Below are 26,742 nucleotides of genomic sequence, written 5' to 3'. Positions count from 1 at the left end.
ATTGATCGACCTGACGACTTTCTCCAGTACGCCGAACTCGCCATCAAAATCGACAACCGGCTTTTCGAACGACAAAAGGAAAGAGGCGAAAAACAACAAAACCCCAACTCAGGACGCAAGTACCAGTAGCAGCCTCAGCACTAGTTCAACAACCAGCGAAACGACAATAGACCCCGCAACAACTAGAACAACCCCCGACAAAGTACTGCCTATAGTCACCATAGTAGACTAATGGACCTTAGTGCTACACAGAGAAACGATAAAAAGAACGATAGTTAGAAGAAAGACAGACAGTGCTATAACTGCTAGAAGATTAGACACCTAGCATACGAATGCAGGTCACCCAAGAAGGAACGCTTCCAACCGGTACCAGAGAAACGACAAGCAAGTATCGCCACGAAGACGATCCCTTATAAACAACTTAATTAGACCACCTGCTTCGATAACAACTGCCATATCCACTCTAGCAGTAAGGAACACGCAGGATAGTACCCCCAGAAACCTCAAGAACGATCTGGTTACGACACTACTAACGTACCTAAACGGACCCTCGCTGCGGGATATAGAAGCAACAGCAAAATCGAGCGCAAGACAATCGAACGGCTCGACAGTATAAACGACAACGAGGAATTAGAACAAGACAATCAGCGAAGGCTGAGCCTCCTCTACGCAGGACGACAAGCCCACCTGCAGCGGATTCAACAGGACTCACAAAACCCTATATAGCAACGACAACTCGGTGCGCTGGACGCACACATCGAACGACGACAACATGCACAAGGAGATCCCACACGGATCCGCCAGATCAACCAAGAACTAGAAGAACAGGTCGAATCAGAAACGACCAAGAACACCCCCAACGACTCGGAAACACCTCGCGATGTTGCCCGCCAACATGCCCAACTGGAAGTCGCCTTTGAAGTCGCTTCAGTCGACGACACCAGCTCTGGAGAGGACTCTGACGAAGAAATACAGTGGTATCACTGCTACCAAGACCAGCGCCGAGTCCACTATATCAAGAAAGACGAAGCATGGAAGAAACAGCAAGAAAACGACGAACAAGGAACGGACAAGCAGTCAAAAAACTAGACTCGCCTACCGAAGACAAGGGACAACGACAGGCAGTCCAGACAAGGTCCCTATGTAGCGCAACGACGCCCACGACACAACGACACGAGCATGTACAAGTCCAAATACAGCTCAACGGAAGAACAGCTACCGCCATGATCGACAGCGGAGCCCAAGGAAACTTCATATCACCAAGAACGGTAAATGAAAGAAAGATAACCTGGAAAAGAAAAGCAGCCGAAGACTACTACGAACTCAGCACCGTTGAAGGAGAACAAGTCTAGTACGGCGGAGGACGCATTGCTATGGAGACAGCGCAACTCCCTTTGCAGATCCATAGCCGGAATAAGCGACTAAACTTCGATATTACGGAGATAGGAGACAAGTACGATATCATCCTTGGAAGACCATAGTTATACGACAGTAACCCACGGATAGATTAGAAAACAGGCCAACTCCATTAGGACCAGGATTCAGTCACTAAGAAGCAACCACGGAACGGTGCCTCAAACGAACCTCTCAAGACTCCTGAAGCGAAGAGATTTCTAGCATACCTACGGATCAAGGATGCAAACGCCAGGACGTTATCAGCAACAGACATCGGCAAGGAAGACCGACTTCTGTCTATCCCAGAAGAATACCGGCAATACCAGAAGCTATTCGCCGAAGAACTCAAGACCGGACTCCCGGAACACAGCAACTACGACCACGAGATACCCCTTAAGGAAGGGAAGGAGCCAAAGCTAGAAGCAATCTACGGACTCAACCAGAAAGAAATAGAAGCACTCGACGCTTACCTCGAAGAAAATCTACAGAAGGGATACATCAGACCCTCCACATCACCAGCAGGATACCCAATCCTGTTCGTACCAAAAAAGAACGGCAAAGTACGACTCTGCGTCGACTACCGGAAACTCAACGACATTACGATCAAGAACTGCTACCCACTACCGCTCATCTCCGAACTACGAGATCTACTACACGGAGCCCAGTGGTTTACAGCACTCGACCTAAAAGGAGCCTATAACCTAATCCGGATGAAATCAGGTGAAGAATAGAAGACAGCGTTTCGAACACGCCGAGGACATTACGAGTACCTTGTAATGCCCTTCGGACTTACCAACGCACCCGCGACATTCCAGACGATGATCAACCACGTCTTACGAGAATACCTCGATATGTTCGTCGTAGTTTATCTCGACGACATCCTAATCTTCTCCAAGACTCTGGAAGACCACAAAAAGCACGTACATCAAGTGCTACGGAAACTACAAGACGCCAAACTCCTAGTGGAACCAGAAAAAAGCAAATTCCACACCCAAGAAGTCGAATTCCTAGGCTTTACGATAGCCCCTGGAATCCTCAAGATGTCTAAAGACAAAGTCGCAGCAGTACGAGACTGGCCAACACCACAAAACGTCAAGGATGTGCAATCCTTCATCGGATACGTGAACTATTACCGACGATTCCTAGAAGGATACTCAGACAAAAACGACCCCCTCACGAGACTTTCGAAGAAAGATATCCCATGGCAATGGGAAAAGGAACAAGACCAAGCTTTTAACGAGATCAAACGACAAGTCACATCGGAACCAATACTTGTTATACCAAACCCCGAGAAACCATTCGAAGTCGAGACCGACTCCTCAGACTACGCTATAGGAAGACAACTAGGCCAACGAGACGACGAAGGACGACTACACCCTTGCGCCTTCTTCTCACGCAAGTTACACGGCCCAGAACTCAACTACCAGATACACGACAAGGAACTTATAGCAATTATCGAGGCATTCAAAGAATGGAGACCGCAACTCTCAGGGACCAAGTACGAAGTCAAAGTATACACCGACCACAAGAACCTCGCACACTTCACCACATCGAAAGATCTCAACAAACGACAAATTCGATGGTCCGAATTCTTGTCAGAATTCAATTTCAGAATCATCTACCGGAAGGGCAAGGAGAACGGCAGGGCCGACGCCCTCAGCCGAAGACCGGACCATAAGGTCCAGGTACCTAAGGAAACCCGAGTTATCCTCAAAACAGACAAAAACAGAGACCTTATGCCAGCAGCCAGACTCTTAATGATAGCCAGAAGAGACAGTACCAGCACGCCTGGAAGGATGTCTCCTGAAGCCATTAGGGAGATACACTCCGCACCCGCACACGGTCACCAAGGCGTAACTAAGACATAGAAACGCATCCGCCAACACTACGACAAAACGGCTACACGACAAGAAGTATCTTTAGCGATTAAGGACTATAAGGTTTGTACGAAAAGCAAACCCAGCCGACATCAGCCTTATGGAAAGATACAGCCACTCCCAGTACCGCAAACCGCATGGGAATCTATCTCGCTGGACTTCGTCACCAAACTACCCAAGTCCCGAGAACCAATGACCAACGTCTACTACGACAGTGTCCTCGTCATCGTCGACAGACTCACGAAGTATTCGTACTTCATCCCGTACATAGAGTCTAGCACTACAGAAGACCTCGCCTACAAGTTTCTACAGGTGATCGTAAGCCAACACGGAATGCCGAAGGAAATCGTATCCGACAGAGACAAGCTGTTCACTTCCAAGTTTTAGAGATCCCTGATCTCGCAGCTAGGATCTGACCACAAGATGTCCACCGCTTTCCATCCGCAAACCGATAGCCAGACAGAGCGAATCAATTAGATCATGGAAACCTACCTACGCTGCTACGTCAACTATCAGCAAGACAACTAGGTTCAACTGCTACCTATGGCCCAGTTCGCCTACAACAGCGCAGTAGGAGAAAGTACAAAAGAATCACCATTCTATCTAAACTATAGATTCAACCCAACAGCCTACGGACAACCTCGACAAGGCCCAGCAGCTCTGAAAGCTATAGCAGACATCAACAGACTTAAGGAGATCCAGCAGGAACTCCCCAGAGACCTCGAATTTGTGCGCGAACGCATGCGCAAATACGCCAACAAATCAAGAGTTGAAGGACCAACTCTAAAGGAGGGGGATAGTGTATACCTTCTCCGCCGCAACATCAAAACAAAACGACCAAGCGATAAGTTAGACTTCAAGAAACTTAGACCCTTTGAAATTACGAAGAAGGTATCCAACGTCAACTTTAAACTCGCACTACCCGACAGCATAAAGTATCATCCAGTCTTTCACATTTTACTTCTCGAATCAGCACCAAAGGGATCGTACACTACGGACTATATCGAAGTAGATCCCGAATAAGAATACGAAGTCGAACGGATAATCGATCACATCGAAGAACAAAAAAGTATCCGCTACCTTGTCAAGTGGAAAGGATACGGACACGAAGACAACACATGGGAACCACCTCAGAGCCTCGAAAACGCACAGGAAGAACTCGGACGTTACTAGAGACAGCAAGAACAAGAACAACAAAGACAAGCACCAGTACGAATCGAGAAACAAACGCCAAAAAATCAATTTCGACTACGACAACCACAACCCATCATCCGTCCACCACGATCAAACAAGCCACGGGATAAACACCCTCTCATTCGTTTAGGAACCCCAGAGCCGCCTAAAGGAACCCACTAAGGGCCTCCAACACCCCCAGGAGACGCTTCAGGAGTACTCCGCCTCTCAACAACCGACCCTAAATCCAACAAACCAAACTCAGCCAACAAGGATGGCGACAAAGCGACATCCGGGTACAGGGTATCCCAATCCGCTGTGAACTCCACCGGCAGACGAGGCGAATCAGCCGAAGGACGAACCGGTTCTACCCGACGCTGCTCTGCCTCTGCCTCCTCTCTCTCAACACGCTCTAACTCCTCCACACTGTCGATACCACGGCGCACCGCGCGCATCATCTTTTCAAACCACATCTTTTTCTGCTTTCGAAGACGCTCTACTTTGGCGTCCAGAGCACGACGCTCCTCTTCTGCCTTCTCCAAAGCATCCTCAAGCTTCTGATGCTGATCACCAATCCGACGAAGTTGCTGGGCACTGAGACCCTGAAGGTCGCAGTAAGACTTGCCGCCACGAACGCATTCGGCGCATCGAGAGGAATCAGAAAGAGAAGCTTCGCACGACGAAAAACCCTTTACCTCACAGGAGGAACAAACAGGCATGACGGTACGATTACCCAAGATAAGACTCAAGAGGGAATCGCGCTGCTTTGTCTTTTCCGCACGAGAATCGAACGATCGAACGACCTTTCGTTTTTTGACGCGACCTGACATGATGTGAGCATCATTAAAGGAAGCAAGTTGGGCGCCCTCCCACCTGAGGGCAGACGACCTACTTAAGCTGGTCTTGAGGACAAGACCCTTGGAGAGGAGACCTGATGTTACGACCCGTTGGACATGGTCGCCAACACGACCCCGCCTGGATCCCGGCGGCTAACGCAGGGCATATGTAACCCAGCCGGACAGGTGTAACCAGGGATCCTCGGAACGGAAGAACTATGGACAAGTCACGTGGCCTCGGGGATAACGCGGGGTAAGGACAACCCGGGCTGGATATGTTGGATATGTCAAATATCCAACCGATCCCCGGATATGTTGGATATGTCAAATATCCAACATAGCCAAGATAAGGAGGACCGTTCAGGACTTGTATATAGGATGGACTCGAGCCGGGCTCGAGGACAGACTTCCATAGCTCTTCAGCAATCAACTTTGTGATTACCCTAACCGGTACTTTCAGCTATACCTAAGTGACGACTACTCTACGACTCTTGTTGAGGCCTTGACTGATCACCAAGACCTTTGAAGATCTACGATCTATTCGACCAGGACCACGGAACGACTGTTACTACTCTCAATCCCTGGCTTACTGTTAACACAAACCCACTGTCAGTTAGCTGGCCGTAACAGCGTGGTGATTCTTAGTTTAACACTTTTTAATATGCACGTTTCTCCCTGTGTGTCAAACTTGATCCTCAAACTACTTTTTCTGAAGATAAAATCGGGAAGAAAATGTAGAAGGTTTCGCCTATGCTGGTTTCCCAAGCGATCCCCGCCTAACAAGGAATGGTTTCCCTAAGGAGATCCCTGATATTCCGCTACTAGAGCAGTAGCTATACGGAGTAGGAGTTGAAGGGTGACTAGCACCGGGTGTGGGATAAGGAGAGCGAAACCGAGGTCCGTGTGTTAATTGAGGGACCTGTGTTAAGCGAGATTAAAGAAATAAGACAATTGTGAAATGCTATCGCAAGTACAACTTCTGTGATCGTCTAAAATAGTGTTAGGTATGGGGTGACTAGGATGTGAATTTCGAGCTGGTGGTAGTTGCAGTTCCCTGAGCGGGCCAGACTCGCCGAAATTTTGTGCCACACCTGGCTAACCGCATTGACGAAAACTGGTAGAACTTCAGATTGGAGCTATTGATCAGGTGGTCGCACTTTGCGACAAGAGGGAGTCGGTTAGATGGGAGCACTTTCGCGCCCATCCTAAGCCCGTTCCATGTAGAAGGGAAGATTGCGGCGGAGTTTTCCCACCAGACGGGTTAACGGCCGGGTTGCTACTGATCATCACATTGCTTAAAAGTCTCCCGACGGTTTGAGTAATTCCAGCATTTCCGAAAGTGCAATCCTCTCGCAACTCTAAACCTCAACACCTGGTTGAGAGCCATAAATGATAGAAGTTGCGAAGGTTATTTAGATTGTGCCTCTAGCATGCACTGATGTGAGGACCCCATCCAATTCCAGATCATTCTTTTGACTTAGCTCAATGTCCTAATAAACTTTGACGCCGGGACATTTCAGGATAGTCTAGTCTCGCGAAATATGCCAAAAGGCCCCGGCCGGATTCTTCGGACTTGACGTTGATTTACATACAACCGCTAAAATACTTTGTTTGACTACATAACTTTGTGTACCTCTGATTTTCCACCAGTTGACACTAACCCGAGTTTGGTTAAACAGGCCACTTCATGACACCTATACTGAATTTGAGTGCAGACTCATCTAAGGAGTCGGTAACGCCGTCGCCGGCCCACAACTCACGGACAGGTTGGAGGTCATTACTCGTTAAGCTTCCCTCACAATTAATCCGAGTCAGTTCTTCTAGTGTTTTTCTCAAACTGTTCGCTTTAGGAAAGCAAATAACGAAGCGCATTCATATCAATTTAAGCTCAGAAGCCTAAAGAAATCCTCTACATGGACCAAGCCGCAAAGTATGTTGTCCGTAAATGAGGCTTAGCTTGCACACTTCCAACTATGAGACGATTACCGCCTTCTCAGTAGTCTCGGGGAATGCTGATTAAGGTTTACCGATGGGATGAACCAATCTGTAAGATGAAATTCGGGCCAGCTCGCCGAAAATTGCAGCCACGCACGACGCCTACTCGATTACTTATATAAAGAGCCTGTTGGACTTACTACAATACAGCTGCTCTATCCATCCATTCACTCACTCCTCCACACTCATTACTACCTACCAACTTATTTTCCAGTCAAGCTTAGCTGTTGGCCAAACACGCGTCCAGTTTCTTCCACCATACAATTTAAGAGCAGCCCATCTACATCAGTTCATCATGCAACTTTCAGCCGCGATTTCTCTGCTCTCCATGCTAGCCACGGCTTATGGAGCCGCTGAGTGTACCCGCAACGGATTCTACAACGGTCCTTTTGGGAGCAACAGCAACCTAAATGCTCCTACAAACGTCGGCCAAACCTTGACTTACAGATGGGCCGGAACCCCCATCTACATCAAGATGCAATCCAAGAGGGACTCCTGCGATCCCGACGGTGATTGCGACGATGATATCACCTTCAACTTCAAGAACCGCGGTTCTAGGCAAGTCAGAGCCCGGATAGAGGAGTCGAACAGGGATCACTTGGAGATTGTTCTCCCCCCTGGTGCAGACTGCGATGTGGGGCGGTATTTCACTCGCGGGGATGCGCCGTACCAGGTGTCCTTTGCTTAATCGAAAGTTTTGGTTCGAAGTTGCGCCGCTTTTTGTATAAATAAATAAGGAACCAGTGTATCTATCTTCAAACTTCTACACAGATCAATGAGTACAATTTGAATGGCAACTTGAAACGCAATGGGCGTTGACTGATATGTGACTTGCACAATCTCATATCAAGTGACATATTCGTAACGGGCAATATTATTCGCAAGAGTTATAGCTATGCTGCCTTGAACATGTGCCGGTTAATCCAAGATACCCATTATCTCCTTGAGAGCCTCACAGGACTGCTAGTTGCGCCCCTTCAATATTGACGAGCCGTACCTTCTCGGCACCTTTGGTACTAGAGCTTCCCACCGCCTCAGTAACAATACCATCGTCATTCCAACTAAAGTCCACAACTCCGCCGCCTCTAATTCGGAGCCCTTTAACACTTCCACCTCCCCACTTCTTTGGGATGGCAGGGCCTAAAACCACAGTTCGAAGCTCGTCTTTCGAAGCATAAGGTAAGGGCAGATCAACCACCAACATACTCAAAACTGCGCCACCCAGCCCGAAGTTCGCGTCGATCTGGAACGGTGGACTCATTGCCCAGTACATGCTGAATCCATTTGGCGCAAAGTTCACATCTATCGCGTATCGCAGCTCTTCATATGCTTTCTCGGTGTTGTTGAGTCGGGCCCAACACGCCGCACGCCAGACTTTAGCCCATCCTGCGTTGGCGTCTTCGGCATTGCCCATGCCTCGAGAGATGAGTGTTTCCTGGACTGCGGATTGGATTGTCGAGTTGGTGTAGCCACCCAAGAAGGAAGAAACAGAATAGCCTGGGTGCCAACCCGTAAGATGCGACAAATGGCGGTGGGTGGATTTGGCGTCATATCCGTAGCTGTCGGGAAGCTTCCACTCCTTCAATCCACCCCATTCAGTAATATGGACGCCCTTGTCTAGGCGCTCCAGGCTAGATGCCACACTATCAAGGAACTTTGCATCAGACTCGGAGACGAGACTCGCGCCATGAATTACAGCCTCGAATACTTGATGGATCTGTTGGTGATAATGCGTACATCCGAAAGTTGTCGGCCCCGTTTCGGGGCTGTTGCAAGGGTTAACAACTAGAGAGCCATCGTTGAAGAAAAGGTCTTCCTGTAGCTGTGAAAGCCAGAACTCAGCAACGCCTTTGATCAACGGGTAACCCTGGCGTTTAAACCATTCTAAGTCTTGGGTGTATTCGAAGTTGTCCCATACGTGCTGCATCATCCAGGCGCCTGCTGCCGCATCTGGGAGAGTGATCAGTACGTGTTCGAGATTGGCTGGAAGGGATTAACTTACAGTTCGCCCAACTTGCGCCTTCTTTCATTGCCGTGTGGCCAAAAGTATTGATTTCGTTGTGGACGACCCAGCCATCCGCGTTGTACAAAAGCCTGGCTGTTTCAGTCCCTCGAGGGACCCATGTGTCTGCCATGTAGTTCCACAGAGCGACCTGAGTCTTGTCAAGACCGGTTTGGTCGGCAACCCAATAATTCATTTGCAGATTTATGTTTGCATGGTAATCCGCACTCCAAGCAGGATATAGTTGCTCCGTCCATCGTCCCTGAAGGTTTGCAGGCAACGAGTTCTCCCGAGAAGAGGTGATGAGAAGGTAGCGAGAGTAATCGAAAAGCAAAGCCTCCACGAATGGGTCGCCGCCATTTGTATAAACATAGTCGGTTATCAATTTTCCAGTCTCCTTCTCCTCAGAACTTAGGGAATCTGGAAGATTCAGTTCGAAGGCTCCCTCTAGGGCTTGAAAATCGGCGATATGATCTTTCAATATGTCGTCGAACGACTTTGCTGATGCTGAATTCGTGGCTCTTTCGACGACAGGTCCGGGGTCTTCGCCCTTAAATGAGTAGTTGTTCTCAGCGTTGCCCTTTTTCTGGTCATAATTTGTCTCGGCCCCGATAATAATCGTCAATGTCTTTTGGCCCTCTACCGGGTTGATCTTTAATGCAGCTGCACATGTGCATTCGGTAGTAGCTGCGCCTTTGTTAACTCGTGCAATTGAGTCAAACTTCATTCCCTCTGGCGGCCCTAGTTGGGTGACACCGCTAAAGCGGACATGGTCGTCGGTGCAGGTCACATCGAAAGTGTTGTCGTCGACTAGCTGATTCTCGAAGCCTACTTTGACAGCTGGCAAGTTCCCATCTGAAGCGATGTGGTACACGCAGACCTGGTCGGGGTAAGAGCAAAGCTGCGAAATCTCGAAGCTTGTGCCGTTCGCCTTGAATTTGGTTGTGTGGACCCCTGTTTTCAAATCCAGAGTCCTTCTATAGTCGCTGTGCTGGCTGACACCGTCGATATCAATGGTAAGATTGGCGAGAACGCGGTTTCCGCCATAGAAGCTTCCAGATCCGAGCAAAGGAGACACATCTGGGTTGTAACGTCAGCCGATTCCTTTTGGAGTTCGATTTCCATCTTGTACCTCCAGTTCCGTTTTCAAATATCGTCGAACGAATCTCGGGGAGTGCCTCATACTTTGCTTCCGTCGGATTACCGCCGGTGTAGTTCTGTTGCGACTTATTAGTTCTGTTGACTTCGGGTTTACGATAGTGGAGAAACTTACGGAAGCTTCAAAAGGGCCTCCGGCCCACAATGAGTCGATGTTTAGGTTAACTTTTTCCGAACCAGGAGGACCGAACGGAATTGCTGGATTCAAACTCAGAAAGGCAAACACCTAGTGAGTAGTCAAACTTACCACCGAGTTTACCATTTCCAATAGGATATCCAGTCTTGAGCAGATATGCATCTCCATCTCTGTCCCCAAATGTTGCTGGCACCGAGGACCAGAAGGATCGGGCTTCACACCAAGTGAATCCAACGGAAAAGAGCCACAGCCCCTTCAATTGATTCCTCATGTTTGCTTGCAGAGCAAAGGCACTTGGTCCATGCCCATCGCAAACATCAGGACGGGTTCTCCTTTTTCTACAATTCAACCCCGCCTTTTGTTGGCCAAATCAATGACGACTCATCAGGCGGATATCCATAAGACCACTCGGTCTCGGCGCGCGGAGTCGGGTCAGGAACATGGTGCGGGTAATTTTTCCCTGTCTTCACAGCGAGATTTCCCTCCAATTAGTGCAAATCATAGCGACGCAGCCATGCATGTTCACCTTATTTCGCTGTTACTTGAGCTATTGCCGCAAACCTTGGTCAATCTGTCAGGATTATGGGGGTGCCTGGCGGCTGGCTATTTCATCGAGCAGTAGCACTGCTACTGCGGGGTAGAAAATGCGTCTTGGCGCAGCTCAGCCACAAACTGGTCGGATGTCGACGACACGATTCCGGCATCACTTCCGTGATCTTGCTTGTAAATCCTCATTATGTCTTCTGATATTGGACTCTGCAATGGCTCTGACGTTCATTGACTGGCGTAGGCTTAAACTTGGATAAAGTCACCATGCTTTGGTGCTGGTATTAACCTCACCCACACGGGAACGTGTGCTGTAAGATTCAAGAGAGATAGCCATTGTGTTGAGATGTATAATTTGGAACTCCTCATACATTGGTGAGTGAGAGGTTAGATTCAAAGTCAAGGACAATGGCAAGTGCCGCTACGCATAATTGTAGGCGCAGGCGACATATTCGAGATGCTGTACAGGAAACTGAGACCAACATTGCCGCACATGGATGTTCAAGAGCTTCCAATTTTCTATGCAAACCACTCACTTGCTAATTATTCAAGGGAAACGTCGTCTTGGGCCACTTTTGTGTGACGATAGTATATCGACAAATGTCTCCCATGACAAAAGCGACTGGCCAAAACTGCCCACGCATACATATAGCACATGACAGAACATGTCATTGCATTTGAATGGAGGCGATTCTCTTATTTTTGACTCGAGTTATACTTAAGAGACCTGCTCTACCACGCACATATCTGGTCCACATTTGGCTGTTGTTCTGTCGAGGACGCGAAAACATATACTCAGTGCCTCACAAACCACAGATGCCTTAGAGTAAATAAGAGGCAAACATCTGGGGACATTTCAAAGGATACTACTTCTGGTACTACGGTTAACAATGTTTGGCAGTGACCATTTCTCAACTGTGAATAAATGAGAGAAGTTCATGCCTTGCTTCATGCCTTGCTTCGCCCTTTCATCTCATCCTGTCACACACCAAATGGCAAGCAATCACCACAAAGCAAGTCACTCCTTCTTTATCCACATCAATCACGCTTCCTTCCCATCTTGCTTGAGACTTATTCACCTCATAGCATACGAAAACACCCTGCGTCACGTGCAAAGACGTTTGAGGCCGTCCACCCTTCAAGCCGTTCAACACCGACTCCTCCTTTTTTCTGAAATGTTGCGTATTTTCCCATTCACACTCTCCATTCATAACCCTCAAAACCACCTCTTTCTTTCTCGACAGACTATTCTCTCTTCACATCCTCCCATTATACTCAGAAAACCTGCCAACACTCAATTGCAACCATGAAGGCCCTCAGTCTCGCCGCTCTCATGACCCTCGCGGCTTCCCTGGCCGTCGCCAAGGATTGCCCTGCTGAGTCCGACTGTATGCAAAAATCCTGCTCTGACTTCAACATCAATAAGCACGTTCAGCTCAGTGACGGCTCTCACGACGTCACCAAGGCCGTTCTCGAGGCCACCTGCGAGGACCGCCACGGCACCAAGGTGTACACTTGGCTGAACCTCAAGGAATGCATCGTCAACGTCGACGGCAACATGTTCTGGTCTTACCAGTCAGTCGAGATCCTCCCTCAAAGACTCACTCTTCATATACTAACGAAGTTATAGGGGCAACTTCGATTGCCAGCTGTGCCGCATCAAAGAGCGCAAGTCCAACTCTGACCCTGTCGTCATGACCTGCATGTGTTTCGGCAAGGGCAAGAAGACCAACGAGCATGCCGAAATCAACCTCTGTAAGTTTTTTCCCCTCTCTCTCTCAATTTATTCCCCTTCTTCCCTTGTTGGCCTGTGACTGATAGGTTTATGCTTGCAGCCGAGGGCATTTGGAACTACGACGGCGTCATTGGCTGCTACAAGGCCGACGGCCACAAGATTCCCATCCACCCGGTCGGCGTCAACAAGCGCTCAGAGGATTCTGCCTCTAACATTCTTGACGGCCCCGCCATTGAGGCCATCTCCGGAGCCAAGTCCAAGCCGTACACCCTTGGCTCTGATAACCGCCGCTTCCGCAACATATAAAGCGGAACAGGGGCGACGTACAGTCTTCATGTTTAGTGGATATCAAGTGTGGACTTGTGAGGCTGACTTTAAGCCTGGCAGTCTTGGGTCATTGGTGGATTGGATGGACTGGGTTCGTCAAACGAGCTAGATAGACACATTGGCAGTTGGCCATCCAGCAATGAAAACGGGCGTCATACACACCCTTGACATTTCGTAGCTGGATCAACCCATGTGCTCCCAAGTGAAACAAATTTGTTTGTCTAAACATATCACGAGTTGGCAATGACAGCTCCCTCCTTCATTGTAATCAAAACAGGGATACAGCACGTCAGGTCCTTGCCTTCTAACCATCGCTATGTAATTTCAAACGGCATGACTAAGATCAAAAGATGTACAGCAAACTGCAGATCGCTTTGTCTAACCGTCTATAAGCAGCGTGACATGTCCTAATCAAGTCAGTTAACCTCCAGCGCCTTCCCTACCTAGCTTGTCCCTACATCAATCCCGTTACACAACAAACTTTCCGCCGCACCCACCGCAAACTTGCTCCGAGGCGTCAATCTTGGCATCCGGACCAAGATGTTCCTGCGCAATCTTGACAACCTCTTTCGCCACCAGACAACGCAATCCGCAGACAGCACACGCCCTTGAGATACCAGGTGCAAGAATGGCGAGGCCAGTAGCGGCACAAGTGGCTGTTCGACGTCAGTTCAAATCTCTTCCTCAACAAGAAACTAGGCAAGGGCACTTACCAAAGATATGCCCCATCTCACAAATTGACTCCTTCCCAAGCTCCCTCAGAGACGTCTGACAAAACACGCACCGCTGCTTTACCTTGACCTCTTGAAGATTCTCCTTCAAAGAGACATCACGAACGCTCGCATCTCCGTCAGATACGAGGGTTCCAGGGACGGCAGGTCCGGCACCGTACATCCAATCCCACATCTTGGCCTCGGTACTTAGGTGATCCCAAAATGGTGGTCTCTCCCTCCGTCTATCGTCCCCGTCCACGTCCATCTGGTCCGCAGACGATGGAGCAGACGCCATGACCTGACCGCCAAACATGACTCTCGTCTTGATGGACTTCTCCGGCTGCTGCGTGCTGTGCTGCGACATCAGCACTGCGCTGACCCCTCCAGCTGGCGATACTGTCAAGCCCCACAGTCTAACTCTATAAGGGTGAATCTGCTCGCCCGCATCTTCCGGCAAGTCAAAGTCATCGTCATCGGAATCAGAACTATCTGATGCGACGGACTCGGCATCCCCCACCGCTGCAGTACCTCCGCGACCCAGCATTGCGACGGGGACGGATAATTTGACCGTGGAAGAGATGGTCTCGGCCCATTTGGGAAGAGCATCCGAGGATGCCTCGGCAGCATTCTGTTGAAACCAGTTGTCGTTTGTCGCCGTGGCTGAGAGGCGGACAAGCGAGTAAGAAGGGGCTTTTGTTGGTTTCGACATGTCAGGAGAATGAATCACCAGACCTTGACCACCTCGTCAATACTTTGCCCAGAAAGATGGAAAAATAGACCAAGAACTTACCCGATATAGGATTCGTAGCATCCAAGGAGGTAGTATCCTTGGGGTATGTCGTGCCACAGACACTTGTGTCATGGCCCTCCTTCGCCGTCCCTTGTGGTGCATTGAGTGCAACTTGGAACGGCAGTGCCTTGAAAGGACTTGCGATGACGCCTCGGCAGACCTTGGCTTCATCGCGATCCCAAACGGCGTCTTCCCACTCGACGAAGGCGTCCGAAGCGAGGTGGGCGCAGAAGCCCGTCAAATCCGTCTCTTCCAAGCAAACCTCGAGACCCTCACCGCGATTCCAGTCCCGAGGAATCGTGATGCGTCGGAAGCCGACGTAGTTACGCGCACAGTAAGAGATGATGGCCGTCCTTGTGCTCTCTGTCAGGAGCCACGGGGACCACTTTACCGAGAAGGCGGAGGTGTATGGCACGTAATCCGGATCCATAATCTAGATATGTTTGTCAGCATACTTTACGAACAGAATAGCAATCATCATGATACCTACACCTGGGGTGGGATGCGGTCCCCGTCCGTCAAACCGTGCAACTTCCTCCACCTCCCATACGTAAGATCCGGCGTCCGAGCTATCGTCTTTCCCACTAGGGAGGTAATACTGTATGCTTAATACCACAACCTCCTCTTCATCCGTAGAATACGCCAACATCGCTCTGCCAGTCTCGATTCTCCGTGCCCATGCGAACGACCGGATCTTGTCCTTGGGGAGGTACGCTCCATCGTCGCTGTTAGCATCAGGAAGCGGAATGTTGGCTCCGATACCCCAGAGGATCCTCCAGTCCCTAAAGTTCCTCATCCGCGCACCTAGATCAATGGCACCACCGCCATCACCTTCGCCGATGACGATGAGGGCACCGTTAGTGAGCATCACAGCCAGGACGGCACGCAAATTACGCCCGACGCCACTAGGGGACCATTCCACTGCGACAACTTGGTTCAGCGACGCCCCGTACCCAGTCACCGTGCCGGACCCAACGCCTTCGAATGCAGAGGCAGGGTCGTCCCCTCCCGAAGCAGCCCAGTCGTCGTCATATGACGGCACGGTGATACCCTGGGCGGCAAACAGCGCGGCGTTCATGCGCGGATCGGGTTTCCGAGATGTCGGGATGCGGAGGATGTAAGTGTAGTACTGTTGCCGGGAGATCTTTTCGCCATTCTTGGCCGCGGCCGCTGCGGCGGCAAGGACCGAAGCTGGGCCGCTTTCCGCTGCGAGGGCGTTGTCGTCCGCTGCAGGGGCCGGTGTTGGTGCGGATGGTTCTTCTGCTGACGGGAACTCTGGGAGGAAGACGTGGACAGAGTCGTCGGCTGCGACTGCGAGTTCAGCGTCGCAGGAGAAGGCGAGTGCGTGGCTGGTGAGGGGCCGGGATTTAAGAGTTAGAGTCTTGAGGGGGGGAATCTGGTGACTCGGAGATATTGTCAGCAAGTCGTCTGCGGGTAAGAGTGCATTTGCAAGGATGTCGAGGTCGTCCATTGCCTTAGCCCGAGAGAGCCCCAATGTCCTGAGTTTACAGCGGATCATGGCATGAAAGTCTGCCTTGAAACTGCCTATTCGAGCTTGCTGTACTTGCCGTTCACTGAAACCACACAGACAAGGAAGGCTCACATGAGTGAGGTGGAGGGGGGACTGTAGTAGTCAAGGGTATATGGCGCAGCGACAATGAACATTTTATCCATCTCAAGGTAAATTCTACAATCTATAGTGACGACAGAGGAGAAGTAGCCCAAACATTGGCAGGAAGACCGTGAGCAAGAGATGTCACTTCTCATGAGGTCAGGCAAAGGACCATGGACTCTGCGCCAGAAGGAAAAGCAGACGAGAAAATGCAATTACGGAACGAATCAACTACACTGACCTTGACCTTATCCATTTTGATATGAGATTTGACCTTGACGGCCCTCCATGTAGCAGATTATATCGTGGTGGGAGGGAGGTTCTAAAGCCGGCTTTCTGATCAAACACTGGGGCAAGTTTTTTGGGAGTGGAAAACTTCGGTGAAGGTTTCGGTGAGCTGGGGAACGGCCCCAAATGGAAATACTCCGGATAAACACCCACAGTATCAACATTAACTGAACATTCACGGATGGCACGACACAAGGTAGTTTTTTCCATAATAATAATAGTATAACCCCCATTCCCATTGGTCAGAGATATTGGTTACGTGATATACGGAAATTCGTTCATAAAAACAAACATAAAAACATGTGCTCGACCGAGCTGTGGTCCTTTCCCTGTCCCAAGAAACGCCTGGCTGTGGATGCAGTTCATACAAATTGAATATAGCATAATGTGCAAGACAACAGACAACAGTTATGCCTTGACTGGCGCATGGCCATTCAGCCCAGTTGTCTTCTTGGTCTCATCGTCCACCTTCTTCGGGGCCTCAAGGTATGCTCCGAGAGCCCACAGCATAGCACATCCAGCCAGCGCTGTGGCGCCAATAAGCTTCTTTGCCCACCAGTTGTCGTTCGTCAAAGGCTTGGCCATCTGCACCCGCTTAGTCTGAGTCCTCGCCTTGGGTGCCTCACCCTTGGCCATCTCAGCGAGAGTCGCGTTCTTCGCCGCAGCGTCCGCCTCGTCGGCTCTCCGCTTCAATGCAGCGATTTTCTGGCTCAGCTCCAGCAGCTCCTCGTCAAGTACCATGTTCTTGACCCCATCAACCTCGACATTCTGCACATTACCAAAAAAGTCGGTGATGCGACGGCTGCGGGCGGCGTCGGCACCGCCGCGGAACAGGTCGTAGCGCACGCCGGCATTAGAGTGGATCTTCTCGTATGTGTAGCTGTCGAAGAGCTCGCCGACCGTCTTCTTGGAGCTCAGGTCCTGGACCTGGGATTCGAGGAACTCGAGGTTGTAGTAGGTGTAGCGGTCGATGACTGCGACTCCGACGTCGTTGTCGGCGTGGTGAGAGTAAGAGGACTGGTCGAGCTCGGAAGAGCCGGTCGCGATGATGTTGGGAGAGTAAAGCTTGCTGTACATCGTGTTCGCTTGGCAGGTATCGATCATGAAGAGGATTTCGTGGTATCTAAATCAAATCGTTAGCATATTGTCCCGCAATTGTTGCAAGAGACTGTTCCCCTACCTCTTCTTTTCCCACATCTGCTCGAAAGCATCCGCCAAGTCAAAAGCACCAATTTCCTCCGCATCCTGGAACTTCAAAAATTCGTTGCCACCGTGGCCCGTCATGTATACCAAGATATTGCTGCGGTCATCCGTCAAGAGGCGCTTACTGCGAGGCATCTCATCGCCGACGCGGTCTGTCAGCAGACGGATGAAATTCTCCACCGTAACCTCATAGCCGCGGTAGTCGACTTCGATGTTGTCTCCATACAGGTCCACGGCGCGGTCCGAGTTGCTGTAGACGGTTCCGGGGAAGGCGTTGCGCGGGTTGCAGGCCATGTCATCGGGCAGCATGAGAATGATTTGTGAGTCGGGGATGCCAAGACGCTTGACAGTGCGATAGATGGAGAGGACATTGGCGAGGTGGCGGTAGTTGAACCAGAAGCGCGAGGTGCAGACGAGGACAGCCCAGTTGCTCGTGTGTTCGGCGAGGACCGCGGGGGCCAGCGTCGAGGCCGCCAGCAGGACTGGCAATTGCAAGAGGCGCGACAGCTTCATGACGGCGCAGGCGGTTGTCGAAGTACTTCTGGGGAAAAAGAAAGAATTAAAAAAGGTTATAGGGGGTATATCAAGGGCGGCAAAGGGACTGTGGTGAATTGAAGTTGATGTTGTAGGCAGGCAGTTGGCTTGGTAAGGGGCAGCACCATGGAGCTGCATCCTGACAAACACTACAGTAAGGTACCCGACCTTAGTCAGCCCGGTCGATTGTTAGCCACCACACGGGCCATTGCCCCACGATGAGCTGAAATCCGGGCCCGCCAGGTTCTCCCTCCACAAGATCGAAGCTACGTACTCTTTGGGAAGATCTGTGCGACGGCACCGATACGATGGTTTGAGCAATTAAAATACGAAAGGATTTTAGAGAGGAGAGATGTGTCCGGGAGTATCCCAAACTTCATTCGAGATGGAAAAAAGCGTAAGACACTCGACTTTTATTTGAATCATTATACATGAGCAATCTATCGAACTTTGAGGGGGTCATTTTGGAGGGGACCACCCTCGTCCAAAGCCATGTAAACCGTTCCGGCGCCTTCCAAACAATCCACTTCTAATGTTGGCATCTTTATAATGAGGTAACAAGTGACATAGGGCGGGCTTCTCATTTGATTGCAAGAATCCACAAGAAGGCAGCATCTACCTCATCTTGCACCACGTCGTTGAGAATGACCTTGAGCCCTGCGTCCTTAATCTTGTCCGTGGTCTCCTCAGCACCCCAGCCGCTCCAGTACATCCAGCCCTTCTCATGCAGCCATTTCTCCATGACGAGACCAGGCATGTTTTCGGCGGAAAAATTGACGAGCAGCAGGCCACCAGGCTTCAGCCATTTAGCCATGCGTCGAATCATCTCACTCTGCTCCTCACGCGGCAGGTGGATAACGCTGTACATGCCCAGGATAGCATCGAAGGAGCCTTCGGAAAATTCAAGGCCCATCATGTCACCCTCAACAAACGAGATGCGGTCAGTGCCATGTTTGGCGAGGTTTTCCTTGGCCAGCTTGATCTGGGTGCTCGATAGATCGTTGGCAGTCACGAAAACATCCGGGGTCGTGAGAAGCCTATCGGTGACAGGAACGCCGCTGCCGCAGCCGAGCTCAAGAACAAGGGACATCTGCCCCGAGAGCGGCTTCGCACTGAGGAGCTTCTCAATTAGCTTTTCGAGATACTCGAGACGAAGGACTGAATGCTGAGCGGTCCATTCATTATACTCCGGAGCGATGGCATCATAAGATTCCTTAATACGGGTTTTGAGGTGGTCTGGGATGACATCGACTTGCTGGTCCTCCGGGAGTGCTGCCATGATGCGATTGATTGAGTGATTGAGGGACTGATTGTTTGCTTGCTTGCTTGCTTGCTTGCTTGACTGATTTGGTTTGAGACTATTTGAGTACTTTCTGTCTTCCTGATGCTCTTGTGTATTAAACTTTTTTCACCAAGCTACCTTCTGAAGCACTTTGCATGGAAAAGGGAGCAAACGCAATTGACTCACTTGCCGATGAACAGGATGATGCAGGATGGAGGTGTAAGATATACTAGGTAATACACTATTACTACAGTAACTGGGGAGGGGAGGGGGCCCCTAGTCGAGCTCCCAGGGAGACTCCAGTTAGAAGGGATGCTGTCCTGCACGGGCCACTACAATGCCTGTTATAAGGTTAGCAGTGGTGTGGCTAGTGAGATTTCCCCATACCGTTGGTACCGTACCACACGTATACTACCACATGGGATGAAGATAAACATTCGGGGTGGAGGACGTGGAGACTGGGTCAGTGAAGAGCAAGAAGGAGGGCGGCAGGAAGGTCTAGACTGTCTGCCTGCTGGGTCTGCCAGGCAAGCTCGGAGCATACAAGTCCGAGATGAGAGCCGCCGTCGCATATTTCGTTCAGCAACATGTCAAACTGGGCTTTTCACGTTGACATGTTGCGTCACCATCATGTGATGGCGGGTACTATTTCGTTCTACAAATGCCAGAAGCAGGAATTTACAGTTGAGCTCACGACGTACAAAGCCAAGACTTTGAGGGAGCTAAATGAGAAAAAACCCCGCGGAGAATGTGATTTCCGCCTTAGTATAGATGGAATGACTTTGGGCCTGCACGGAAAAGTTGAGAGTTGACAGGAAAACTCACAGAAGGTGGGAAGAGATGGAAGGGTCCCCGGGACGAAAAAAGTATGATTACTTAAGCTTAACCCTGAGGAGCGCATCTGGTGTTTTAATCACCGGCTGATATTATCTTTTTTTATTTGTTCTTGACCGCCCACGTGCGGTAATGACGCTAAAAATGAGGGGGAGAATCACATGCACAAAGAAGAGAGATGAGTCTTCGCCAATCCACCCGCATGGGGATGGGGCAGAGAATTTTTAAACAGATGGAATCAAACATAATAAGGTACCCAAGTCAAGTACTAATTACTCAGTACGTAACATTGCACACAGTAACCCGCTGCAACCCGTAGTCCAAGCGGCCGAGGTGTAGGCAAGTCTTTGCAAGAACTCCAACGGCTGACGCGCCTGGCATAACAGCAAGCACCACCCCTGTCTCGCTCCCCCCTCTGCCGGTGCTGCAGGAAGCTCCGGTAATAAACAGTAGCGGAGGCGAGTGATCTCCCCCCCTCCTTAAGAGTTAGCAGTGACCTCCCAGCCTGTCACTCGCCGCATCGCTCCCAGCTCCAACGACAACATACCACCATTGGACCACTGCCTGCGATCCTTGACGCCTCTGACGGGTGGATTCGCCCAAAGCCAGACTGAACCAACCCAAACTTGTGCCCATCTGGCAACCCTGGTCCTTGCATCATCATAGTAGACAGAGGGGAAGAGGAAAAGGAAAACAAGATAAAAAAAATTAAAAGAATAAGATAAAAAATAAAAAATATAAAAAAAGAACTGCCCCGCGCAGCCCTGCACCTGTGGCCCTTGGCCGGCCTTCTGACTCTTGGGGGCCCAGGTCTGATTCCCAAGCAGGCATCGTTGCTCTCCCTGAGGAACACGCCGCACATACCATCACATCACATCACTTACATACCTTAGCACATCCAAAAAAACCATACATAGTACAGCCCCAAACAGTATACCCAGGGCCAGAACCTAGCCCATTTGCTCTGTGCTGAGCCTAAACCAGTCAAACCCTTGCTTGCGCTTTACATAGCAACAACTCCTTAAGGGATCCGATCGCAATTATAACTCCCACCTTGCCCATGTTCCCCTCCCCCTCCCCTCTGCGCGCTACCGAAAATATTCTCCACGACACTGTCCCTCCACCGACGGTTGACCGACCCGATTCTGGGTCCAAACAGGGTCTCCATCCAACCCAGCCCAGGTTCAGGTCCCCATTCCCAGTCGCTTTTAGCGCTTGCGAAGTCGGTGGCCCGCTGGTCGGAGAGAGGGGCTCTCAAACACCGGATGACCGACCCAAAACTCGCAGGTACCCATTATGTATGAAATCTAATTTCTGCCGCTACCCGCTTCCCGCTACTTCCTTTGCCTCTACTTCTGTCTCGTCTTTTTCTCAAATACATCATACCTTTCATACCGCTCTGATTTCTACTAAAGCCCGGTAAACCAAACCACTCGGGTTTCCAAAGCGTCAGCGGCACCCTCGATTTTTACCAACATTGCCGCCTCACCTCGGACGGTCCCTGGCCCGCCCTTCGCTACCTCGCGCTTCGTCGTCTTCCGCCCCGGCCGAAGCTTATTTGGCCCGTCTAAGCCATCTGATCCCTTAGCTTGTCTGAGTGGTAGGAGGCATCTCTCTAGCCACAAGTCCCTGCAGCCGTTATTTGACCCTTCGTCCGTTTTCTTTCTTCGCTAAAGCTGTCACGCACGCCTCTGGTCCTCTTCCTAACCTCAAGTCTGCTTCTAAACGCATTCTGAGTGGACGTTTCTCCATCCGCATCCGTGGTTGCCAGCAACATGGGGCGCCCGCCCGCGTACATTTTCGTGGTCAGGTTGGTGCACTTCGTTTCTAGCATGTGTCTTTGCTCGTGAGGCTGATCTTTCAACTCTAGGCACGGCGCACGCCTCGACGCCGCCGACAAGAAGTGGCACCTTACATCTCCAACTCCCTACGATCCCCCTTTGACCTACGGCGGCTGGCAACAATCCAAGGCCCTCGGCGTCCGCATCGCAAACATCCTACGCCAGGCCGAGGCCGAACTGAATGCGAATGCCCCGAACGGCCGCGACAGCTCTACCGACGCGAAGAAGCGACGCAAGTTCAAGGTCGTCCTCCACAGCTCTCCGTTCCTACGATGCGTCCAGACGTCTATCGCCATCAGCGCCGGCCTTGCCCAGGCACCTGCTCTGGGAAACCCCTCATACCCGATGCCTTCACCCAGTGCGAACCCTTCCTCCTCTCCCTTCGTACTCCCGGCCTCTGTGTCTGAGGAAGTCGACCCGTTGTGTACCGATGCGGGCGACACAAAGTCTGAGCCTCCCAAGAAGAAGGTCAAAAAGTCCATTCTCCGCCTCGACGCCTTCCTAGGCGAATGGCTGTCGCCCGAATACTTTGAAATGATTACGCCTCCCCCTGGCTCTGCCATGATGCTGGCAGGCGCAAAGGCGGATCTTCTCAGGCGGGAGAACATTAGCGTTCACGACCAGATCGGCGAGCACCACCACCACCATGCCAACTCTGTAGGCCAGTCGCAGAGCCAGCTATGGAACAGCCCTAAATTCAGGGGCGCCGAGCGATCCGGTTCAACCGACTCAAACGCGCCGTCAGTCCTTGGTCTGGATAACGCATCCACCACGTCCGGCGCCCGTCCCAGGAGCAGAGCGGACAGCGCGGCCAGCTCCTCGAGCCAGCGAGTTCGCTTCATGGTCCCCGAGCCCGGCAACCCGAACGACGGATACGTAGCTCCGACACCCAACTATGCCACCTCGCCGAACCTGAAGATCCCTGACGGTTACGTGGCACATGCAAGGGACGCTTGTGTGCAGGTTGACTACCAATGGGACTCGATGCGTGGCCCTCTGGACTGGGGCGATGGAGGCAAGTACGGCGAGGAGTGGACGGCGATGCACCAACGCTTTAGGAAGGGTGTTCAGAAGCTCGTAGACTGGTACACCACGGCCGAGCGTCCGGCCGAGATGGTCACCAAGACGGTGAAGACCTCGCACAACGGCGACAACGAGTGCGCCATCGACGACGAGGATGACGACGACATCGAGCCCGTTGTTATCCTTGTGTCCCACGGTGCCGGCTGCAACGCTCTGATCGGTGCCATCACCCACCAGCCGGTGCTCATGGACGTGGCAATGGCCTCGTTGACCATGGCCGTCCGGAAACCCGGCCGTGAGACAGAGCCCTCCGGCCTCGATACGCCTCTGTCAGAGGTTGCGGACCCCTTGGCTCAGGACGGAGTGATTCCAGTCCACCAGTACTACGATCTCAAGTTGTTCGCGAATACGGACCATCTGAGGCCAAGCTCGTCCTCCACCCACAACCTCTCCAGGGCTCCGTCCACTGCCTCTAACCAGTCACAGAACGGCCAGTCGGGTGCGAGGGGTCGCGTACCGGCTGTGAACTCGACTTACACGCCGAGCCCGGTCGCTTTCAACCCCGAATCCTTCATCTTCCCGGGCAACCGAAGCACCTCGGCCAACGCCAGCCTCGGAAGCATGCGCCGCACGTCTCACGCCAACGCGTACTCGCTCCCCCGGGCGCCGGCCCTCAACACCAGCGGCATCACCGTGGGCAGTGGCGTAACAAGCTTTACAAACTCCTCGCCGACCTTATCGGTTGGTCTGTGGTCACCCATCACGCCAAAGGAGGAACCGACGGTTGCGGCCACTGAGGAGGAGGACGAAGACGATGACATCTTCCCTGACTTCGATCACCGGAAGAAGCTCGCCGCACTCTCCAAGCAGGGCCCGGAGATCGTCAAACCCCCGACGCCCGAGAAGAAAGAAGCGCAGTTCGGCGGTCCGACCAAGGTCCCGCTGCGGTTCCAGGAGATCTCTCGCCCGACTTCTAGCGACGGCACAGAGGAGGAGAACACGGTGCCGCCGCTGAGCTTCGGAAACGGCGGAGGTCTCTGGGGAGCCCCGCGGCCGCTTGGCGAGACGGAGATTATGCGCGACATGACGACGTCAAAGAGACGCTGGACCGTCAACGAGCGCGCTTAGGAAGATGGAAAGTACAGTCAATCAAATTTACGTGACGGCCGGGAAGCATACATACAAACATATTTGCATGCGAGCGACGAATGGGTAGACTAAGCCAGAGATTGGTGGAAACGTACGACACGACACGGGAGAGACAGACAGTACAAATGCAGCAGCAAAGGGCATGGCATAGCGAAACCGTATACAGATACGATGAGACACACAAACACATTGGGCGGCGAAGGACACACAAACACACAACTCAGCTTTTTTTTCTGCTTTTCTGTTTTTCTTCGTTATTTTTTTTGCATGGCGTCGTCACTAGGGACAGAAAAAGTAAGGAAAGGGGAGGGGCGGTATTAAAGATCCAAAACAAATACTTTTTTTTATTTAATTAGCAACCGAATTTTTTTCAAGTCAAGAACGAGAGGGGCCATCAGCGGTATATCACGCCGTCTCTACTCCTTTTTTTTTTCCCCCCCACACAAACTTCACGAAAGCATAGCCTATGTAAATGCGAGAGAATGAACACATCTCTTAACACGACTTCTTTTTGTTTTCATCATGTGTGTGTGTACAAATAAGGCAAATGTCATCAGCGGGGGAAAAAAGACTATCGAGTCCTCCCCCCGCGCTTCTATTTCAACGTGACGTAGGAAAGAAAAGAAAAAAAAGAAATAGTGTGGTAGTAGTAGTAAGTAATAGTTGTGTAAGGAATCGTGCCTCCGAACGCCCTTTGTCATCTTCACTCTTCTCCTTTCACCTTTCACCTTATCCCAGAACCATCCTCCCAATCTCCATCTCTTTTAGAATCCCACTCCTCTACTCCTTTAACCGAAAACCTTGTTCATGGCCTGGTGGGCCAGCTCGACACCCAGGAAGGTAGCGGCATTAGCAGGCACAGCTCTGGCCAGCGCGGGGCCGAAACCGGGGAAGAAGGCCTTGAAGCCGCCTCTGCCGTACACCTCCCTCACAACACCTCCAATGCTGACGTTGCCCTCGGCGGTCTGCAGACGCGACTTGACGGTGTCGACGGGGAAAACGGGGATCCACATGGCAACACCGGCGGCAGCACCGGCGGCGGTGACGGCCAGCAGACTCAACTCGCCCTGCGGCTTTCCGGTCACGGGGTCCTTGGGGGTCAGACGGCGCTTGATGTACTCGTAGGCGGCGAAGTATGCGGCACTACCGGGACCGTCACGGGCAAGAGTGGCGGCGCTGCCGCGGAATACGGAGCGCACACCGCCCTCGCGGTAGAGGCCGCGGACAACGTCCATACCGCCGTTGTATTTCGGCTTCTCGCCAGGCTGCAGGCGCTGCGACTGGACTTGGAGGATGACCTTTACGCGCTCGAAGGGGGCCGTGATAGCGGTCATGGGGATGGCGGAGAAGAAACCGGCGGCCGAAACTTGGCCGATGGTGAGAGGGGCGTCGGGGTTGCTGGTGGAGCGGACGAGTGATTTGCCTACATCATAACCCCAGAACGAGACGGCGACTTTGGGGTTTTGTTAGTTCAAAAGCTCTCGGAAACGGGCATCTTCGATAGTGCTGGAGGAAACTTACACATTGGTGTGACACCGACCAACGGCGCAGAAACGCCAGCGTACAGACCCCGTCGCAAGCCATCGCGCGCGATGCTCTTCTTTACGACGTCGATGGCGCCGCTGTAAACGCCCCGGTCGGCGGTCTGCAGACGGACCTTGACGAGGTCGAAGGGGTGGCCGACGACAACGGCGCAGAGACCACCGAAACCGCCCGCAGCGAAGGAGCGCAGTTGTGTTGCGAGACCGGAGGCGGCCTTGCTCGCATCTGCCTTGAGCTCCTCTTTAGACTCGGGTATGTGAGGGATCTTGTCTGCGATGGGGTTCGGGAGAGACTGGAGTTTGTCGTTGACGGCCTCGGGGGAAGTTGAGGGCGCCATTGTCGGAGGAGTTGTCTTTAGTTTCCTTTCTAATCTAGCCGGCGGGTTAGAAATTGAGAAAGTTCAAGGCGACACTCGCGAGAATGAGGGAGAGAGGAGAGGGGAGTTTGAGAGAGTGTGTGGAAGATGGAGGTGGTAATGTTTGTGGAGGGGGGGAAGGAGAAAAGTCCGGGGGAAAGGGAGATTCACGTGTCCGCGATATGTGCTGCCAGCTAGCTTCTGCTTTGGCGCAACTTCTCAATGGATCGAAGGAATCAAGCCCGAGCGGTCCGTTCCTGGCGCGAAAAGATCCGCAATTAGCGTAAATGTAACCACTGTACCTGCGAAGCAAAAAAGTTTCGTCGTCGGTCGGTACTCCGTGGAGGTTTTGTCTGTTGGTCTGTCTGCCTCTTCGACCTTTTGATCCAAAAAGAT

The 26,742-nt window shown here is 51.6% G+C and overlaps 9 protein-coding genes across 9 annotated transcripts; 3 read left to right on the top strand and 6 right to left on the bottom strand.

The window, feature by feature from the left end:
* Positions 1–4,624: 4,624 nt before the first annotated feature.
* CTRU02_212330 (uncharacterized protein) lies at positions 4,625–5,434 on the bottom strand (the record flags this gene model as incomplete). The annotated part of the gene is made up of 2 exons (XM_070205812.1): positions 4,625–5,268; positions 5,338–5,434. Coding segments are annotated over 2 exons (741 nt in total), but the record flags the coding sequence as incomplete, so codon positions are not given.
* A 2,137-nt stretch (positions 5,435–7,571) lies between these two features.
* CTRU02_212329 (uncharacterized protein) lies at positions 7,572–7,964 on the top strand (the record flags this gene model as incomplete). Its single annotated transcript, XM_036727031.1, has 1 exon — positions 7,572–7,964. The coding sequence occupies one exon, from the start codon at positions 7,572–7,574 to the stop codon at positions 7,962–7,964; it is 393 nt and encodes a 130-aa protein (XP_036581275.1).
* A 264-nt stretch (positions 7,965–8,228) lies between these two features.
* Positions 8,229–10,843, bottom strand: CTRU02_212328 (glycoside hydrolase family 95 protein; the record flags this gene model as incomplete). The annotated part of the gene is made up of 5 exons (XM_036727032.2): positions 8,229–9,226; positions 9,279–10,358; positions 10,411–10,495; positions 10,552–10,634; positions 10,684–10,843. 5 exons carry the CDS (start codon positions 10,841–10,843, stop codon positions 8,229–8,231), a joined length of 2,406 nt encoding a protein of 801 aa, XP_036581276.2.
* A 1,581-nt stretch (positions 10,844–12,424) lies between these two features.
* CTRU02_212327 (cvnh domain-containing protein) lies at positions 12,425–13,159 on the top strand (the record flags this gene model as incomplete). Its single annotated transcript, XM_036727033.1, has 3 exons — positions 12,425–12,693; positions 12,749–12,873; positions 12,954–13,159. 3 exons carry the CDS (start codon positions 12,425–12,427, stop codon positions 13,157–13,159), a joined length of 600 nt encoding a protein of 199 aa, XP_036581277.1.
* Positions 13,160–13,648: 489 nt separating this feature from the next.
* Positions 13,649–16,154, bottom strand: CTRU02_212326 (uncharacterized protein; the record flags this gene model as incomplete). Its single annotated transcript, XM_070205811.1, has 4 exons — positions 13,649–13,836; positions 13,894–14,625; positions 14,684–15,116; positions 15,174–16,154. The coding sequence occupies 4 exons, from the start codon at positions 16,152–16,154 to the stop codon at positions 13,649–13,651; spliced, it is 2,334 nt and encodes a 777-aa protein (XP_070060624.1).
* Positions 16,155–16,991: 837 nt separating this feature from the next.
* CTRU02_212325 (peptidase C13 family protein) lies at positions 16,992–18,299 on the bottom strand (the record flags this gene model as incomplete). Its single annotated transcript, XM_036727035.2, has 2 exons — positions 16,992–17,706; positions 17,764–18,299. The coding sequence occupies 2 exons, from the start codon at positions 18,297–18,299 to the stop codon at positions 16,992–16,994; spliced, it is 1,251 nt and encodes a 416-aa protein (XP_036581279.2).
* Positions 18,300–18,900: 601 nt separating this feature from the next.
* CTRU02_212324 (methyltransferase) lies at positions 18,901–19,599 on the bottom strand (the record flags this gene model as incomplete). Its single annotated transcript, XM_036727036.1, has 1 exon — positions 18,901–19,599. The coding sequence occupies one exon, from the start codon at positions 19,597–19,599 to the stop codon at positions 18,901–18,903; it is 699 nt and encodes a 232-aa protein (XP_036581280.1).
* A 2,612-nt stretch (positions 19,600–22,211) lies between these two features.
* On the top strand, positions 22,212–24,428 carry CTRU02_212323 (phosphoglycerate mutase family protein; the record flags this gene model as incomplete). The annotated part of the gene is made up of 2 exons (XM_036727037.1): positions 22,212–22,246; positions 22,307–24,428. The coding sequence occupies 2 exons, from the start codon at positions 22,212–22,214 to the stop codon at positions 24,426–24,428; spliced, it is 2,157 nt and encodes a 718-aa protein (XP_036581281.1).
* An 809-nt stretch (positions 24,429–25,237) lies between these two features.
* Positions 25,238–26,328, bottom strand: CTRU02_212322 (Mitochondrial carnitine carrier; the record flags this gene model as incomplete). Its single annotated transcript, XM_036727038.1, has 2 exons — positions 25,238–25,902; positions 25,971–26,328. 2 exons carry the CDS (start codon positions 26,326–26,328, stop codon positions 25,238–25,240), a joined length of 1,023 nt encoding a protein of 340 aa, XP_036581282.1.
* Between the last annotated feature and the right edge of the window lie 414 nt (positions 26,329–26,742).

Source organism: Colletotrichum truncatum (assembly GCF_014235925.2).
Source record: "Colletotrichum truncatum strain CMES1059 chromosome Unknown Contig_0008, whole genome shotgun sequence".
In the NCBI taxonomy this organism is placed as follows: Eukaryota; Fungi; Ascomycota; class Sordariomycetes; order Glomerellales; family Glomerellaceae; genus Colletotrichum; species Colletotrichum truncatum.
Note: the sequence above shows the minus strand (reverse complement) of the source record. Positions and strands in the feature narration are given on the sequence as shown.